General features: G+C 36.8%; 1 protein-coding gene across 1 annotated transcript in view; it reads right to left on the bottom strand.

Moving 5' to 3' along the window:
• CSMD1 (CUB and Sushi multiple domains 1) overlaps positions 1 to 16527 on the bottom strand; it is a 1197588-nt gene that overhangs the window by 418250 nt on the left and 762811 nt on the right. Inside the window, exon 7 of the mRNA XM_074581652.1 lies at positions 15940 to 16017. Within this exon, the coding sequence (XP_074437753.1) occupies positions 15940 to 16017 (78 nt within the window). The remainder of the gene's footprint in view (positions 1 to 15939; positions 16018 to 16527) is intronic.

Below are 16527 nucleotides of genomic sequence, written 5' to 3'. Positions count from 1 at the left end.
TGTAGGCCCCCTTCAGGTACTGGAAGGCTGCTATAAGGTGTCCCTGGAGCCTTCTAGGTCTCCCCGGAGCCTTAATAACCTTACTAACTTTGTGTAGGTTTTTTTTCTCAAATAAAAAAAAATGCCCTGAATTTTGCTGCCTAGAGTTTATTATAAAGTGCTTATAACTTGCCTTATTACTGGATAAAGCACGTCAGCAAAGTCTTTTGCTGAGATATGTACCATGATGCCAGTGCCCCAAGTCAGCTGGAGGTGAGTTTTGACCCAAAAGCTTTACAGCTCTGTTAGCACAGTGTTGCATTCACAGTTTAACTACACACTTTGTAATCAAAACTAGCATTCCAGCTAAATTGTGGGGCAAACATAAAGAGACTATACACATGTACATCCTAAAGCAGACTTTAGAAGTCCAGTTCTGGAGTCAAATTCAGGCATTGCTTCAGTGCAATTCAAACATGTGGCATCTCCCCATTTTTCAAAATGCTAACTGCTTCCTGAGGCTCTGAGAAGTCTGTTTACAACTAATTCAGTGATGGTGCAACCCATCTTACTATTTGATTGTAACATTTAGAAAATTTTGTCTAGGGCTGAATCCTGACCAACCATTAAGATTTCAGGAATAATATTCAAGCAAGAATGACCCTTACTCCAGCATCTATAAATAATCAGGAATTCTTCTGCACTTGTAGTCCCACAGTTCTGACTTGCGAGAAAAAGACTGCTGAAATAAAAGGTGACAAACATTGTGGATGTTAACATTACAGAAATTAGTCATGTTTTAATTTAAAGCTGAATGATTACATTCTGGGATAGCAACTTAACATTGAACTGTTGTGTTTTCTCAATTTTCTATGAACTGAACCATTAAATCACTACAGTGAACTTTTGATATAGATAAAGTAAACCCAGAAACAGTTGAACAGGCTTGCTTGTCATTCATAATATGTAGCAGAAGGTAGTAGTGCTCAGTTCTTCTACCAGGAGACTACTTATCCAGGGGAAAAAAGTAAACTACTCAATTTCTTCCTCTGACTTGATCAGATACCTGTAACTACCTTCATTATGTTGCTGCCGTAGCTTGTAGGGTAGTAACGATTCTGAAACAGGGTTCTTCCAAAACCTTCTCAATTCCATACCACTAGGTCAGAAAGTTAGAGCTGAATGGCTCTAGCCTGCTGGTTAGGGCATTGTCCCAGAAAGAAGGGCACCAAAGCCTTTTCTCTGGCTCCAAAATGTTGTTAAATAAATACCTTTACAGCAATTGGAACAGTTTATACAAGAAAAACAAAAGTATTATTCCATAATACCCTGTATTCCAGGGCACAGTTCAATCAAAGATGGAAAATTTCAGTTTGATGAAAAGTAATAAATTCAAGCTGTAGTGCACATCACTATGATCATTTGGGCTTTACAATCCAAAGACAGTATCACAGAGGCCTTAGCAAGTCTGATAAGCCTCCAGGTTACCATTATGCAAACTAATCTTTTTAACCTAAACATCATTAATAGGAGAGATTTGAAGTAATCTTTGTTCTTTTAAATTCTGTGAAAGGAATCTGATTTTTACCTCTCTTCATTATAACATCTTTTACTCCTTATATATTTAAAATAAGGATCCATTATGCAACTGTCATAAAATAGCACTCCCTTTTGTTTCTCCTGTTGAATAGATCTTTGGTGTGGAAATTGGTGTTGTACACATAATATGATAAATTTTGCCAACCTTTTCATGTTCCAAGAGAAGGAACAACACAGACTTTGCTAAGGAACTGTCAAAAAATAAGTATGTGAACCACAATATCATTTTTTAGTCTTAACGTCTCATTTAATATTTTTCTTCTCTTTTGCCATCTTTATCAGTAGTTTTCTACCTTGTGAAGAATGCGGACGTATACATTTAAGAAAAGGCTTATTGCTGTTAGTCTATTTTCTTTAAATTATCGTTTCTACCTGTTTTCTTTCTTTGTTGCAAACATGCTGTGAATCTTTGATGCAACTGCCACTGCACTGAAGGACTGAGCCTGCTCTTCTCCGCTTTGTGACACCGAGGGTATAAACTGTGAGAAGCAAGGGGCACATATTTTTACTGGTATTGCTTGTATAGTGTTTCATGAGGTCTCCAAAGCCCTGTTTCTTTTGGATGCAAAGTTGTTACTTTTCCTCAGCTAAGCAGTTACAGGTAATGGTGTGCAGCCCTTTCACTATGGGGAATTCTAAATAGCTGTATAACCATTCAAGTCTTTATAGTTAAGCTTTTATGACAGTTTTTTTCCCAGCTAAAACACTGTGAAATGGAATCTGACAATGCCTTTTTTTTTTTTTAAAGACCACAAGTTAAAACCCTTTAATAATGACTTTCTAAAATGTATATCTAAATAAAATATGTGTTTTATTTACAATGATTTGGAAAATATCATTCGAAGTGGAGCTGATTACAATGTTACAGATGGTACAGGGCTACTCAACACTGTCCAGCCTAAGCCTCTCTCTTCCTGCGCTCTGTAACTTTCACAAATGGATTTATGGATTTCTGCTTTGAACTAATTTTTAGTTTAACTTTCAAAATTAAAGCCTTTAGCAATAATGATTTAGCCAACCATCATTTTAGAATAGTATCAACAGAAACTAGATAATTTTTCTGATGTTAGAAACTTCTTCCCAGATATTTCTTATAAGTGCTTTCACTCTTTGATGTTATGTGGATTGACCCTTAGATCCACAAAAGGAATTGTTGTCCAACTCTCCTGTGAAAGCTGTTTTGGTTTTTTTTCTGTGTCCATGAAGAGGCATTCATATTAGTCATGTGATAAACCTATGCATATTGCCATTTGTATGCAGCTTTTATATAACAACTATAATTGAGTTCTCTGTGTATTACTGTTTACAGAGTCTTGATGACATTCTGCGAGCATTAAGGCTGATCCTGCTACCCCGCTAATCCAGGGGAACACAGCACCTGCAGCAGCACGGTTTGCAAGGGGGAGCAGCAGGCAGATGGGGCTCATGGGGCATCCGTGAATTACAGCTGAGTTTTTATCAAATAAAGAGCTTCCAGCAAGAGTAAATGTGCCAACAGCCTCTACTGTCTATTGTACAGGCAACAGAAATATAAAATTTTTATCTGATTGTTGAGGGAGAGCGCGATAATGTGTAACTGCTTAACATACAGTTTAAATTGCACAATAATAAACAACTACCTTAACAAACCTTTCATTCTGTCTATACAAGAAATCAAATAGGAAAATTAAAGAAAAAATACAAGTTGTAACTCTATTGTCCCGTTAAACACAGTCTACCTATCCATTAGCTAGGACTACTAATAGACATGGAGAACAAATTACTAACAATATGAAAAATTAGGACTAGGTTTTGATTTCTAGCAAAACCGTTATTTTAATGTAACGTAAATATATTTTGGTGAGAAAGGAGTATGCAATTGCTATAAAGTATATGGCACTAACAATAACAACATGTCACTCATTGAGATGCTGCTCCTACATTTTGTGTGAGGAAGCCGCTCTGCCTCTTCAATATACCTATAATTATCATGCTGTTATTATTTTGCATTTAAAATGCGTCATGGTAAAGAGGATTAAAATCTTTACTGTTAGATCAGATTAGACATTTCAGAAACACTCTAAGCAATAGGGATGCAAGCAGACCAACAGAACTGGGGTACTTGTATTTAATGTATATGATTAATATGGAATGCAAAATAGCTGCTATAGTTCTGGAGAATTCCAATAGCATAATCCAATTCCAGCTAACTGGACAGATTTGTCTCTTCTCCTTTTGCCAAGCATTTTTCCTTATGAGCTTTAGTTACCTGGTGTGTAGCAGATGGACTCTTTTTATTAGTTGCTAGAGAACAGCATTTAAAGCCTGAAGTGTTAATAAGCTTGCTGTTAGAACAAACTGTGTCACGTCCCTTTAACATCTCTTTTTCTCTAAGGTTCATCTAAAAGGTCTCATTGGCTTTATTCTGATTTATCATCAGTTTTCCCGATTTTCCATTTTTACCACATTAATTTCTTTACCAAGAGAGACCTTCTCTCCTATCTATATTCTTGTTATTTCTAGCTAAACGTACTGTTCAGAAAGCTTATCGGTGCTTATCCCATATTGAGTCAGCAGGAGGCAGAAAAAACTCAAAGGGAGAAAAACCCAACAAAACAGAATTACATGGCTGTAAGCAACTTCTGCCAACAAAATGGATGTTTGCTAAAAGCACTTATCTTCCAAACACCCTACCAAAGAGTTTGCAGTAATGAAATGAAGCTACAGGAACAAGCAGCAAAGAAACCAATAAAAAGTCTACCATGCTCTCTTACACCGACACTCTAACTGAAACAACCTAAATGACTCTTTGCTAGTGAGAATGAAGGTTTTTAAGACTTTCTAGAAATGTTTGTATAGATATGTGTGAATGTTATATCCATGTATGCTTTTACATTTCCATGTAAATGGGGAAGTGATGTAAACACTAGTTTGTGTTTTTAACTGTGAAATAAAGATAATTATTACATTTTTTCCTTTTTTTTTTTTTATTTAATGCCTATTCTGTGTTTATCTTGTTGCTAATTGTGGCTAGCCTAACTGACACGGTCAGTAGCTGAGCAAGAATGTAGATAACTCAGAAGCCACACCTGTGCCACACACAGCAGAGATCACATGTAAATTCCTCAAGCAGGGATAAAATCATGGAATGTGTAAAATTGAGCTTATGTGGCATCAACCCTTTATATCATACCCAGAAGAGTCTGAGGCAAGCTTTTCCTCTTTTGAAGACAGCAGGACCCAAGTGGTGTCCTTTGCTTGGTTGCTGCATAGTTTACAATAAATACTGGAAGGAGCCAGACAAAGCAGACGGCCCACGGCGACAATGGGAACCACTACTGCGGATCTTTGGCAACACGGGGAACTTCCTAGACTTCTGACTGCATTCATCTATCCTGTCCTCATACACTGTTAGTTCACGCCTCTTTACTTTATTTTCGTTATATTCTAATGAAAACAATCCAAGAAAATATGCCGTCTTCGCTTTATTCCTTATGTTCTCTATAGATGCTTTATCAGTTTCCCTAAAGAGTGAATTTTGAGTTCCCATGCCTATAGTTGATAAATGTCTGTGACACTGATCCTGAATATTTCAGCAGTTCATCAATGGGGTTGTATAATACTTCTCTAAAGCCCGAAGTACTAATATCTAAGTACACATTTTAGGGAAGGGACTTCAGTGGATGGCAAAGCAGGAACAAAGAACAAATAATTACTATAGGCAGGGCTGATGTTTTCAATTGTTTTAAAGTTGCTCAGCAATGTCCTTACTAAAATTTTTGTTTCACTTGTACGTACCTTTGTCAAACAGAGGCTGTCGGGGCTTAAATATTCTTTTTCAGGTATCTGCCTTGGATTTCTTTATTATTATTCAAATATTATTAAATTGAAACTATTACTGTTTATTCAGCTCATTCACTTTTGAGAGCACCACAAGAAAAATCCAGTTCTCCACACTAAAAAAATGAAGATTACCTTTTCGATGGAATATATTAGCACCGCCATACTTAAAGCTTACACTCATTGTGAAAGTGACCTTTGTGTCAAGGATGTGCATCTTCCTCTTCCAAAATCTACTACAATTGGCCAAATGGGAGGTCTCTGGGGAACGATAATCCAAGGTGATTGACAAAAACAGGTTTTAGCAAGTTCATCCCAAATAAATGTCAAATTTAACAAAATCGAAAGAATTTTGAGGTGTGCTATCCCTGTAATCCTCTCCACTTCCAAAGACCAATGAACATCCAGTTACGGGTTCTGAACTGAGCCGGCATATCCTGTACAACCACCTACTCTTCTTCTGCCAGGCCTTCCTGAGAGCAGAAGCCAGTTGCCTGATTCAAATACAGAGGGAACAAGAGCTGTCTTCAAAGGCAACTGTCAGAAAGTTTGAAAGTAGAGTTGACAAGAGAGAAAAAAATTGGAATGGAAAAGAAAGACACTGAGATAGGTAGGGAGAAGAATGCCAAACAGCATGCAGAGAGGTTGGTAATCATAAATGAGAGCTGGGGAGGGAAATGAGGGAAGAAGAGAGACCAGCAAATGGAAGGAATGAAGGAATAAGGAGATGGAAGGAGAATGAAGGTCTCTGGGCAAAGTCTGGACCGAGAAATTACTGTGTAAAGACATAAAGGGGAGAAAATATGACATGACAATGAGGTTATAGCGTTGCAGGAGCAAAGAGATTCAGAAGAGACTGATTTGGTAAAGTAATTAGGTTACGGTTAGTGAAATGTTTCTGCCTTGCAGTGAGTTGACACCTGCCAGCAACTAAGCACCCACCAGCCACTCGCTCATTTCACCCCCTCCCCAGCGTGACAGGGGAAACTATTGGAACAGCAAAAATGAGTAAAAAAACCTGTGGGTTAAGAAAAAGACAATTTAACAGGTGAAAGGGGGAAAAAAAGGAGGAAAAAAAAATGCCCAAGTGATGTAAAGGCACCACTTACTACCTCTAAAGTATCTCCCATTACTCTCTACCTCACCCCAGCAAACCAATGCCCAGCCAGACTCCTAACAATGGCTATTTCGGAAAGACTACCCATAGTCTCCATCGCCAAACCTGGCGTTATATGGCATGGAACATCCCTTTGGTCAATTTGGGTCAGCTGTCCCAGCTGTGTCCCCTCCCAAACTCTTTCCCGCCCCCAGCCTACTTGCGGTGGGGGGCAGAAGGAGAAAAAGAAAAAGCCTGGACGCTGCCTAAGTCACAACTCTGGTGTGTTATCAACATTGTTTTGGTCACAAATCTGAAACACAGCACCATATGGGCTTCTCTGAACAAAATTAAGATGCAATACATACAATAAGCCAAGGAGCAATGGGAGAAGAACTGAAACACTGAAAAATAGAAAAATTATTTTATAGCAAACCTGACTGAAATTCAGGGCATGTTCTGTTTTTATAACAGTGATGTGGGATACAAGCTCTGCCTCTCCAAAAAGTCTCATCCTCTGTCATGAGAAAGCCCATCTTATACATAAGCACTTCTGCTTCAGGACTAAAACAGAAATGACTATGATTAATTTAACTGAAAAACAACAACAAAAAAGAATACAAATATTATCTTTGAAGTGCTTAATACGCTAAAGTGCTTTCATATGCTAAAATGTGGATTAAATTTTTAATCTATTCCATAGATACATGTCCTGGTTTGAGGTAATATACAAGCAGGTGGTGTTGCTTCATGCTATATTTTTAATCTTAACATAAGTGCTTGTCATTCATGACAAAGGAGTTTATTTTAGCCTCTGCTATTCTGTGCTGCAGATGCATTTTCAGACTTCTGAAAACAAGGCCTGGTCTAATTGAGAAAGAAACATGACTTCTCAGCACAAAACAGGTTTCCCATATGACTTCAAAAACATGAAGGAAAAGCTGATGGGGCAATAAAAAGTATCATCCTGAATAAAATAATATACGCCACATGAAATGTCGGCTTAGAGAAACCATACTGTTTTGCTCTTGTTAATTTGATAATTCACTGACTTTATAGCTCCTCTAGCAGAGACATTGAGCATCAGAGTTCAGTTCAAAAGCATTAAACTAGGGAAGACATGCATACATTTTTCACACATCTTTTTTGCTTATGCAGGAGAACTTCTTTCATGTTAGGAGCCTGAAGCAGAAAATATTGTGACAGTGAGGTAACAGAAATCAAATAAACGGTTGGATTAGCAGAACAATATGGACTTTGAGATATAATTATCTCCTGTTAGATTAAAACTTTTCAGAATCAAACATTTTTGATCCCCATCACGCATATGAAAACTTACATTACTTTGATCTATGACGAAGTGATCTTGTCACTCTTACCTGAGTTCAGGTGGCTTGTATTATAGAAGCGTACACATAAGCCAAACCACCACACTTAACAGGCCCTTCTTTTTAAGTATGCTGACACATAACAGAAAACTCAGCCAGGTATTTTGACATTTTTCTGGATTGTTCTTTCTGTTTATATTTTTAAAATTATGTGGTTGAGTAAACATTTTTTGTTTTTTAAAGAACAACCTGTTCCATCAATTTCAGTGAATCAGTGGAAGGACACAACATGCAAATAATCCTATCCCCCTAAATCAGCAATAAGCCCTTCCAAATGTAACCCAATGTATTTATTTCCATTTTAGGTCATTCTTGGGATTTTTGGTCTCATTCCAAATGTATTTCAAGCTCTTCAGTGCACATCATTGAGGTTCAAGTGTGGTGTAAATTTTTTACTTTTCTTTTTCCAAGTGAAGAAGGAGTAGTGGATTCAAACTGGTCCGAAGCTGATAAATTAGCTGTCACCTAACAACCCCCCCCGTTCCAAACATACCTGACACTGGCACTTTGCAGTTCTGCTCAGAAGAGCTGCAGGAATAGATACATTTCAGTGTGACAAGCTAACAACTGACAGTGAGATGCTATGCCAACACAGCTGAAATTATTTTCCAAATTGTTTCACAATGTAAAGTACGAATTTTGAAGAGGGAAAATAGTCTAAGGCCTTCTATCAAACTGCAGATATTCTCCCACAATCTGTATTTAGAAAACCAGGATCTGAATACATACTCAACATGCATGAGCTATGCAGCTAGTGTTAAACTTTTAAAACTGCAATATTAGCCTTTGTGGAAAGTGGAAATCTCCTTGCAGGAGGTGGGAAGTCTCTGACTCTTCCGAAGGACTTGACAGTAAGGGTATCTATATTCTGCAGCACACCTTCACTGAACAGATCAGTGTCATACTTCTTTCGTTAACTAAAATTGTTTTAATGTTTTTATGTTCCGTAAGTCTGAATTCATCCACCCACAAGTTCTGAATGCCTTCATAATTTACATACATTATTTGAATCTACAGAGACTTCATTTTGCTAACCTATTTACTGCCCACATCTATATTTCTACCAGAGCTGCGCACGGGAGTTAAGCCAACATAGAAGCTATAGAAAAGAATTAAGGTTTATATTTAAATTTCATATGGATAGTTAATTCATACAAGATTGTAACTGCTAAAAGTAGGCTGCTTATTCTTAAGTCTTTGACTTTGCAAAGAACAAAATTCTATGTCAATTTAGCCTACAGTATGAACATTCACTTTGGATAATCAGTAATGTTCTGTAATTGTATATAAAAATTATTTAATGGCAGTTTCAGCTTCCTAGCTGGATAACAATTCATTTTAACCATCCATAATTCAATCAGATTGCATCTTGTTTTACATATCTTAATAGACACTTTCTCCTGGTTATTTTACAAATTATATATGCAAATGATTTATTAAATAATTGATGAAGCACCTTGTTTGGCTTGTAGCTACAAGTGATGCTTTTCTTCAGAAATATATTGAGGCAGTAGTTCTCTTCACAGCAAGATTTTTGCATAGTATTTTAAAAGATATTTAAACTCCTGCCGTGATGAAGGCTTATTTAGAAACACCAAGTATAATTTACTTGTAGAATTTCATTGCATAGGGATACTCATCTTCTCTGAAAATCCTAAATTCTTTAACACTTGGGCAACCCTGTATTATTACATTCTACGATAGGACAAAGTATATCAGGGTAATTATCCCTCCTGTTTTATTAAAGCTTTATAAAACTGTTAGAGGTTAATGCTGCAGTTATTTTTTTCCTACTGCCCAATTTCATCCTATAATACCCAGGAAAAGGGGAAATATAGACATTAATCTCTTATTAGACATATAGTAAATGGTGTAATGGAATACTACGTGTTACGTATTTATCTACAATTGTGTATATACGTGTGTGTGTGTGTATACATACAAATATACATATACCTACATAACAAGGATACTTTTAATACTAAAGACTCCAGGATCCATCCCTTAACTTATTGTATAAAAGTGCCAGTGTTTCAAATACTACTTCCCTCTTTTTTTCTTTATTTTTAACTGAACATTTAACATATGCTCAGTATTTCTGTAAAAAGGTTTTTAATGTCAAATTGGATATTCACAGACATGCTAGACCCAGAAAATCTTAGTTATTTAAGTCTTGTTCTTCCTAACCTTGTAATTAATACATCAGTAAATTATAAACAATCTTTTCTCTCATTTGTAAAGATGCACAATACAAATGAAAACTTGAAAAATGCTTTCCTTTTCAAGCTGTGGGATTTGAAAGAATGAAAAATAGCTTTCATGAGTGAAAAGGCTGGAGAGTTTATGATACTGTGTAAGCACTTAGGAAGTTTCTGCTTCGGCAATTACAAATGAGAATCCTTTCAGCGCCTGTAAATTAATGTAATACAATGCAGCACACAAGCACAGAGTAACTTCCACTGAGAACACTGAGACCTTCAGAGAGAAAGCCTGTAGAAACTAGTGGGAACAAGGCGCCTCCATACTGATCTTAGCACACAACAGTCTTCTAGTTTGTCTTCCTCTGAGGAATCTCAATCTTAAATGCAGGTATTTCAGATCCTTTTATTTTAGGCAAAGGTCCCTGTTTTCCTTATAAGAGAAGGAGTACATCTGACACTAAACACAAAAGGTGCTGAATAGATGCTCAACAAAGGTCAGAAAAGAGCTACAGATGAATCCTGACACTGTTCATCCTTGTGTTGCAATGTTTTATGAAGAGCCCAGGAAAAAGAATTTTTTAGAAGAGTGAGATTTGTAAAAGGAAATCCTAAGACCCGCAATTAGAATTTTCTCTTTTTAAAGGGCACAAAGCAGATAATAGTATAAAATACGATGCTGGTGTGTTTCCCTCCCAAAAATTAGTGAAGTATGTCTCTTGATATGCTGTCCTTCTTTTTGTGCTTCTCTGCTTTTTTTCAGAAGCAATGGAAAACTGATCACCCGTGTATCAGAACAAGGTAAACAACCCCCAAAGTTTTGTTCAAAAAACTTACAAAGACTATTTGACAGTATTTCTTAATTATGATTTGACCCCGACACAGCACGTGATAGCCTGTGAAAATTCAAATTTAATAAGAAATCGGTTTTTATCTGTGAAGACTCAATGGAATACAAGCACAAAAAAATATTTTGAATTTTTGGTGGAAATTTTTCCTTTACATGTGCACTTTAAAAATAATAATATGGAAATTTTACAATTTTTCATTTATCCTAAAGTAATTTGGGAAAAATATCCTAAAAATGAATTAAACAATACAATAATTTTGGTAAAAATATGAGGAAGAGAACTAAAATATCAAACATAATAATAATAAATTTATATTTCTTTCATGACAAATGAGAAATTTCATTACAAACAGGTAGTAATTAGCAATAGTTTTACCTTTTAAAACTGTAACTTGAGATTACCTTCAGCGCTTGTAGTATCAGTTTGTTAAGTTGATTGCACATTGGTTTGCAATTGATTTCTAAGTACTGATCTTTTCAAAATATGAAAGTTCTTAAATAAATTCTTCTTTACTAAGGAATAAGAACAAACCAAAATTGTGCTACTAAGTGTAACTATTTAGTACAATACTGTCCTTCTTAGGGAAATACTCTTTCTTTAACAGAAGTGCAAAAATTTTATTAGTCATCATTTTACTTCTATCAAAGTAAATTTACCAGTAGCCAAATGTCAAGAAGATGAAATTGCCAATTTATTTTAAATATGAGGAATATATTGGTAAGCAACAAAATTCCATCCTAAATTTTGACATGAACATATTTTTAACTTTACATTGCAATGTACTAAGCCATTTTTGTCAGAGTTACCCAATAACAAAATAGATAATGACTGCTGTCACTCCTTCTTTCTTACACAGAATGACCAATGTAATCCTGTTTTGGTATTAATCACTATAGTTTTAACAGCATGTGCCATTAATTCACCTTAATGTGCTGCAACCAACCAATACTTAGTCTGTAAACTCATTTGTTCCTTGGCTCTACGTGGCAAAAATCACTGTCTTAAAATAGCTCTTTTTATCATCTTCAGGGTGAAGAACCATTTAGATAAACTCGGTAGCTAAGCCTTCATAAGATGTATTAATCTTATGCTAAAATCATGTTCTTCAAACCATTTAACATGTGTTTTACTGGTATTCTGAAATACATTTTCAAATAATACTACAGAAGCCTGAAATAGCTTTTGTGAAGTTTAAGAGGTTTTTACTCAGATTAGCTACAGACCTCTCACTCACTAATTCGGTAATTACTATGAACTGTTAACATGGTGCAATATGAATGCCATATGTTTTAAAGAATCACTCTGTGATTCACGTCTGTTAATCTTCGTTGCTATTCCAGAATGTGGACGTTCCCTGCAGTCTGCTATGTTGTGTGGCTGGAGCAAACCCAGGAAATCAGCTCTTACAGACACTTCATTCTTCCTGCTGCCTTCCCCTTCTAGCGTTACTGCACTGGCAGATTTGCATGCACCACATAAACCTCATAAGCATTTCCATTTTTTGCCTTATATGATGGCTCTCACCTCACTGAACTGCCGTGGCATTCACCGGGAGCTTGCTGTGTTTCTGTGCCCTGTCCTCCTGCTGGTGAGGAGGCCTGGAAGCGGGAGGCTGCCCCGAGACTGCAGCACTAGCGTTGGGGGCATTAGGGGCTGCTAAAGCTGCCTGCTCTCCTAACCCTGCTCTGCCCCTCAGCTGCTGCGGGCCACATAGGGGACAAAGATTCACAGAGGTACCAGTTATGGCCTTGCCTTCCAATATTCTCTAAGCTGGTGTTCTGAAGAGATCAAGACCTACACTGACTCGTTATCCTTTACACGTGGAATAACCAGCAGTAACTGCCTGATATGTATCAAAGGCTAGACTTGAAAAGATAAACTATGAAGGTCTCCTACTTGCCTAGAATATGAGCCTTTTAGAAGGGCTGTGGCTGCTTAATGATAGTCTGTCCTCATGGCCCACTTCATTAGGGCTCTCCTTCTCTTGGATATACAGGATGCTCCCTGTACAACATCGCTACCGTAGCGGTAACACCCAGATATTTAGAGGTAATAGTCACTCTGACAGAGTTGCTGGGCGGGAATATTGCCATGAAAACACACTCGTACAAAAGCCCGCAATCGAAATGATATTTTTATCTAATCAGTCACAATACAAACTACTGTCATAGCAGTTTTAGAAAAAGGCCACAACCATTAGGGACACAGAGTCTAAAGCTTATGCCATGTTAGAATGAGAGTGACAATGGATCAAGTAACTTCCTTTGGGAATGTATCAGAATGACTAAGTAACGGAACAAAAGTGAGTAGACTGAGCCTGCAACTGAACAGATGGACACCAAACCAGATGTAATTGGATTTGCTTCCCCTAAGCAGATTCATAAACTATAGCTCTCTCCTTGCTCCTCTGAGGGTTCAGCTTCAGACAACCAAGGGGAAATATGCTTAGCATTGGATTTGGCCAGCGTTTGTAGCAGCTCAAGCACTAATGAGGACCAACTGTGAAAAAGTAACCACCAGAACTGCCTGTCCATTTACTTCCTCCCAGTTTACTGTCCCAAAACTTTGTCAAGTGCAAAGTTTGGATGAACCAGGACCATGTTTTAGTTCAATTATCTTTCCCATCCTTTTCTCACTTCCTTGCATAAATTAATCACAATTCAACTGCATCTGGCCCACTGCTAACGGGTGCTAGCTGGCAGGAGTATTCTGGCAACCAGATAACTTGGTTTGTTTCCTTCAGGTTTACCAAAGAAGAAGAAACAAACAAACAAACAAACAAACAAACAAAAAACCTGTTCTTTCCCTGGGGAGTGACACAAAATATAATGATTTTTTTCCCATGGTAAATCTACCAAGGCACTTATATCCCAAATCCATGCTTTGCTACCTGACTTTCATAAAAAGGATGGCAGAGCAGTTGAAAGAAAGCATCCAGGAATCCAGGCAGGTCCAGGAGGAGAGGACTGAGATATGACTGTACATGACTGCAATACTATTCTGCATTCCACAAGGAATTATCAGTACATTGGTAACGTTTTCTGCCTAAATCCTAACAGTTTTGTCACTGTGAAATGCTTTCTGCAGCTGCTCTCAGGTTGTGTTGGGGAAGAAGAGCGGGGGGAAACCTGCAGATCTTGGGGTTTGCAGGGCATGCTCTCACAGCATTTGCCATGCCAGTAGTCACATTCAATCTACCCCTCATAAACCAAAATGCAAAAGTAAGCTTTCTGTTTTATAGAGAGAGAATATTAAAATCTAACATGCAAAAATGGGGAGAGGTGTTAGTCTTTAATTTATTTTTTTTTAGAGATTTGCTAACTGGCATCAAATGGTAATATCCATTCTTATCAGTTCCCTGAATCTGAATTCCCCATTACTTTTTCCATCTACGTAATTACTAGCAAGAAAAATGGTTAAATACTGAAGGCTTAAGTCATAAAGAGCAGCAAGATACATTTGAATCCGACTGTTTGTATTTTTATCTTATTATTTTTATAAACTTCATATATGTGAAAGTAACAGTAACGATAATAATGCATTTTAGATTTATGCTGAAAAGTCAGACATGATAATAAAGCTTCACAAGTTGAAACACAAAGAAAAAAAAGACAAAAGACAGTACATTTGAAGTAAACAGCAGACTGCCTTATAATAATTTCTTCCATAGTCTGTCTTACTTCCACTTTCTGTAATTAAATGTGGTGTCTGACAGCATGTGCTCTGAGAGTGTAAGCAGAGATCACACAGCTCCCAGAAGTAACTTATAAATAATGAAATAATCACCCATTCAGATGCAAACACCAAAGAGATGGCACAACTTTTTCTGCTACACCTTGCATAAAAAGTTCCTTTCGAGTGCCACACCATCAATGTGCAATATTTAAAGCAGAAAATTGTCATGCCTCTTTTGTTACAGTGAGCATATCAGAACACTTACTTTGCATTAAACAATGCACTGCAGAAACACAGAGACCAAATCACATCCCCTAGACATTAGCCTTCAAGACACTCATTCTTTCTGAACTTGCACAATAGCACACAATGAGGCAAACATAGCCCGTGTTACACTCCATTGAGTCCCATGTTATTACGTGAAAAATTAATTCATTCAAATATATCTTAGTCATTATGGAAACACTTTTGATGAGTTGTGGGTGAACACTGGCTTACCCTCTGGCTTTTTTTGGGCTAAGGGACTCTCTGCTTTCGAAAATGTAAGATTATCTTCTTATTTTTCTTCTTTCTAGAGTGGCCTGATTAATGGAGAAAGAGCTCTCAGGATAATACTGAGATTTTCAGTTGTTCAGGGAAAGCGATGCTCAAAAAAAATAACGGCCTCATAGTCCCATAGATAGAATCTTGATTTTACCTTTACACTATGTATGGGGAGAAAGGTGTAGAGGGACTACACAAATGTCATTCCAGAGTACACTGAGCATGCAATGAAGGGAAGGTGATGCTGTGATCTCCATCTTCTTGAGAAGTTGAGAATTACAGCAGTTCTTAACCCCTACTGTGCTATATCACAGGAGTGGAAAGAGGCAGCCACCAGGCCACAGTGTGGCAATGAGGGGGAAGAATTAGAGCTGTGACATTAACTAAGGGGAAGAAAAAAAGATCAGAAAGTATAAACTTAGACCCAGAAAATGCTAAGATACCTTCACTGCCCTCAGTACTGAATTGATGAATTCCATATGGCACTGTTCTGCCTGGATTTGCTAACTTGCCTTGCATCTCTGATTTCTAAATATCCTGATTTACAAAAATATCCTGATATATAAAATAGGGTACTTTTCTACATACCTATATTTTTCAGACATTACAACACCATATTCTGCTTTCTACACCCTCAGTATTACCAGTGGAGTTCTAAATCAGTGACAACTGAAAGCATAATAACCATTTTATGACCATAGCTTCCCAACACCTCTGTCTTTGATTTGTATATTTAATAGGACTCCAGAAAATATATGCAGTCACTAAAGGTAATGGTATAAACAACTTACAGACAGAATTTTTGTGGTTACTGTCTTTGCTGGGCAACATCTTGACTCCTCTTGATTTCAGTTCAATTGCTTTTTTCACTGAGAAAACAAGCAAACAAAAAGAAGATAATTCATTATTAAACCTTATAGAAAGGACATATAGCAGCCAAATCACACATCACATTAATACAAAGCTACACAGGAATTCTACAAGCAGATTCAAATAACTGCAGTTTCTGTGATAATCCAAATACGTTTTTACAAAAATACAACCATTTATCATGTTTCAGAAGATGTCCTTTTTAAACAGGCATTACCAGAATTTGCAATATTTTGAATTAAAGTTTCCTTAAGGTCAAGTAAAAGAAAAACTTGTCCTAATTAGATGTAAGGGTTTCCTATGTTTGCCACTGCATATGGCAAAATCTTAATCATAGAATCATAATTATCACACTCTAAATCACAGAATTTAAACATTTTTTAAACTTCTTTCCTACATAATATGTACAGTACGTTACCAACACATATCTGAGGACTACAAGCTTTAAATGCGATATTCACATCTGCTTTTATTTGATTCACTCTTCAATACTAGACATGTTTTTAGTT

The sequence above is a fragment of the Larus michahellis genome, chromosome 3, assembly GCF_964199755.1.
Source record: "Larus michahellis chromosome 3, bLarMic1.1, whole genome shotgun sequence".
Classification (NCBI taxonomy): Eukaryota; Metazoa; Chordata; class Aves; order Charadriiformes; family Laridae; genus Larus; species Larus michahellis.
This window is presented reverse-complemented; position numbering and strand designations above follow the sequence as displayed.